The sequence below is a fragment of the Magallana gigas genome, chromosome 4 (assembly GCF_963853765.1).
Source record: "Magallana gigas chromosome 4, xbMagGiga1.1, whole genome shotgun sequence".
NCBI lineage: Eukaryota > Metazoa > Mollusca > Bivalvia > Ostreida > Ostreidae > Magallana > Magallana gigas.
The window spans coordinates 37,247,371-37,251,224 of record NC_088856.1 but is presented as its reverse complement, the minus strand read 5'-3'; the positions used below and the strand labels follow the sequence as shown (position 1 = coordinate 37,251,224).

General features: G+C 34.6%; 1 protein-coding gene across 1 annotated transcript; it reads left to right on the top strand.

The window, feature by feature from the left end:
* Positions 1–2,454: 2,454 nt before the first annotated feature.
* LOC136269543 (pancreas transcription factor 1 subunit alpha-like) lies at positions 2,455–3,060 on the top strand. Its single transcript, XM_066083337.1, has one exon. It carries the CDS (start codon positions 2,455–2,457, stop codon positions 3,058–3,060), a length of 606 nt encoding a protein of 201 aa, XP_065939409.1.
* Positions 3,061–3,854: the final 794 nt, after the last annotated feature.

The window sequence follows — 3,854 nt, the reverse complement described above, 5'->3', positions numbered from 1 at the left end:
TGAATTTTCTTGTGAATAATTTGCATATGAAAGTTCTGCTATATATGCATCCCTTCAAACGTTAGAGGGCGAAAACTGAGAATTTTGCATTTATTTTTAAAGTTCAGGAGGCACATCTTTGTCAAATATCATCGGGCTGAAACCAATTCGAACTCCGCCTATATATTTATCAAGTTCCCATTAAACTTTTTTCAAGGTCCAAGAGGCATAACTCTTTGAAAATACAAATGTATCATCGGACCGGAACCAAATTCGACCTTAGCCTGTATATTCATCTGATACATTCATTAATCAAATTTAAGTTGAATATGTACAACGATTGCTGAGATTATGATCGGAAAATAATGATGACGGAATGACAGAAGGACGGAAGGATGGAAGGACGGAACGGTATATTACTATATGCTCCTGCCATTTAACGGCAGGGGCATAAAAAGGGAGCTATCATCGTGATTTTTCTTTTTACAAAGTTAAAACGGAGATAACCCACTCTATCATTTTAAGGATAAAATCGGTAATCTTTTCACAATAAACAGAGAAAATGAATTTGTTACTCGGGGTATGAACCCGGGACGCCTCTGCAAAAGACCAATAATGTACATGCAACCATTATAGCACGGCGATCTTCCTTCTGGAATATAAAGCCGAAATTTAGTAAATGCGTAAATTGATTTTAAAACAAATTAAATAATTTGCATTCATTTGAATTGAACTGTCGATTTACGAAAAGACCCCTACGCTAATCTCTATGATCTCCAACAAGTCTCCAATTCATATCTTTAGCCGTTCTTTAGATGTCTCGTGGACAAAACTTCATTTTAAACTGATAAAATTATACATATATGTAATTTGGCATTGGAATCTTTCAGCCCTGAAACTTTGAAAGAAATTCATTTTCTTGAAATCCCTGAACAAAATTTATGTAAAATTGTGAAATAAAATCAGACAGCCGCCCCATAAAAAATATACACTCTAAAAGTACATGTCTCTAACATAATTATCCAAGTTATAATTCTTTTTTACAATGGTGTATGCTTTGACCTATTTTTTGTTGTTTACCTGTTATAAATAATCTCACCTGAATTTACGGTGTCGGTCGGTATACCTGATAGAGAATTGTTATACTCCCAGTAGTTCAAATAGGTCGACTAAACTTGTATAATTTTATGGATTTACGTTTGTTTTATACATATCATTTTTTGTTCTCCTGTGTTTTTGCATAAAATTGGTCAAAGAAATCTGATATCGGACAGAGGGGGATTTAGGAAATTACTTTAGTAATGTTTCCTAACCTCAATTTTGCATATTTAAACAAGTCCAATCGAAATTTTAACTCATTTTTCTTTATATTTCAAAATTATATTTGATTTACAGAATAAAATATTTCTATTTGTCGTGTACAACGTTTAAATAAAAAACAAATAAACATTAAAAATATGATAATTCATTTGATTTAAATGAGTTCGTTTTTGGTTACCTTCTTTATAGACATCGCTTAAATGTTGTTATTATTGGAACATGTCTAACTCTTGGAAAAACTTTAAATAATTGCGATATAAATGTGTTTCAATTTAGTTTTCATAATTAAATATTTTCTGGGACAGAAATTTAAAAATTGTCTGTTGCATTCAAGCAAAATTCCTACAAATATGAAATTATTGCATTCGCAAGTAAAACAAATCTTTAAAAAATTAACGTATATAAATTTTCATCAAAAAGAATACCAAGAACACTAAAAGAACGTTTTTCTGTATATATACTTATAAATATAATATAAACTTTATGTATAGAATTTATGTTAATACTTAGATTTTTTCACTTGAGTTTGAACGTTCGTGCTAATACTAAATGTAAGGTTTCTATTTTGTTCTTGGACCGTGCAAATAAACCGAATAGTACGCCCATTGAAAAGCTTGATAAATAGTTTCTACCATTAAAAGAAAATAGCAACCTTTGAAAACAATCACATTTAACACAAAAACCCTCAATCCGGAAAAAATCAAAAATACTTAGAAACCAAAGCCTTGGCGAGATTTCTTTGAGAGCGATTTTCTGACACTGGTCAATGAAATACAGAATCCATTTGTTACTTTAACCGTTGGTTCCATCTCCAAAAGATTCAAAGACAGGGAAAAGCAGGGTCCCTTTATTTAGCGTGATTGTGTGAATGAAACAGATAAATGTGTGTCTTTACCGCAATTTGATGGCGATTAGAAACTCGTTACAAAGTCGAAGTGGCAATTTTCACGGACCAGCTTGAGCCACAGCGGGGGTTACTAGCAAGTCTCCCTGCATAGATTTATGACCCCCCTCCGCATCATTCTCCCTCCCCTCAAATCAAGGGAAGTATCTTTATATGATGAGAGATGACCCGTTAGAAGATACACTTGTTGAATAGGACACGAATTAAACAGTAGTAACCGATCTCTATACATCAGTATAGAAAAATATAAGATGACAGAAAATACGAAAAAGGATGTACCTGCTTTTATCGTCGAAGATGTCAATTTACCTGTTGATCTAACAATAGCCGATAAAGAAGAAAGCGAGAAAATAGAAAAAGGAACCAAAAAGTTTAACAAACTCAAACTTTCAGAGGAAGAAATCGAGTACAAGCGACGCTCAGCGAACTATATGGAACGCCGCCGCATGAAGAAAATGTCGTCTGCCCTGGCGGATCTGCGAAAGTGCATCCCCCAACAATACCATTTGTATCATCGACGAATGTCTAAAATACGGACTCTTAGACTCGCCATTGCTTACATTAAAGCCCTAAAAGATATTCTGTTAAAAGACGACCAAAGACGCCAACTTGTCGCTATGTCATCACAGTCATCCTTTCCTCATGGCGGTATGCGACTTCCTCATGAAACGTTTTCTCCGATGAGCAGCAGCATGATCATCGCCGCTTATGCCGCTCACGGAGCTCAAGTTCCTAAGCGACAGCTTATGTTTTCCCCGGATCTCCGTTTCCAGAAAGTTCCCGAACCTCGTTTCCAGACGCCCAGAGTCCCTCGCCATTCTGCCTACCAAACACCCGTCAATAATCCTATTTATTGACAGTCATTTTTCCGGACCCCGGGGTTGAATAAAACTGCCCCGGAACACACAATATCTTCCCCGGAGGAGGAAGTAAAGCAAGTAAAGCAGGTCGTAATAGCCGGTTATACGGTATTCCATAACAAGGAAGATGGAAACTCCTGTCCGATCGGAGCCTCTCGGAGTTCATCCTGTAGATACGTCACGGAGGGATTTGATGGAGTATGTCCGCTACCAGAGGACGACGGGGCCAGGGATCAATTATGATCGGTATGTAATAGTTTGTGGGATTTTGTTCATGAATAAATATAACTATATACATATAAAAGTAAGGTTATTTAATATGTGATTGCAAACATATATTTTTTTTTCAAAAATGAAATTCATAGTTAAGGCCGATGGGAAATATGTACTGTATTAAATTTTAAAGCTGCAATAAACATGTCCTAGTTACATGTACTTGCTCCTTGTACATTTAATTTAAGTTAAATTATCGATAGGCACTATATTCGCCCGCGCGATTTGGAACGCATAACTTAATCTTCGAATAAATCTAGGGGTAAATGAAAAATAAAAACAATAGAACGCATAACTTAATCATCGAATTAATCAAGGGGTAAATGGAAAAAAAAAGCAATAGAACGCATAACTTAACCCTCGAATTAATCTAAGGGTAAATGAAAAAAAAAACGATAGAAAGTTTTAAAATTCTTAAAATGTTACGAATCTTTTCCTTGGCAGTCTTAAACTGGTAAATGTAATTAAAATAGATTAAAACTAACATCAAAATTAAATTGTATTCTTCATGAATTATT

Excerpts from the sequence above, each read along its gene's own strand:
- LOC136269543 (XM_066083337.1), top strand. The coding sequence starts at position 2,455 with ATGACAGAAAATACGAAAAAGGATGTACCTGCTTTTATCGTCGAAGAT.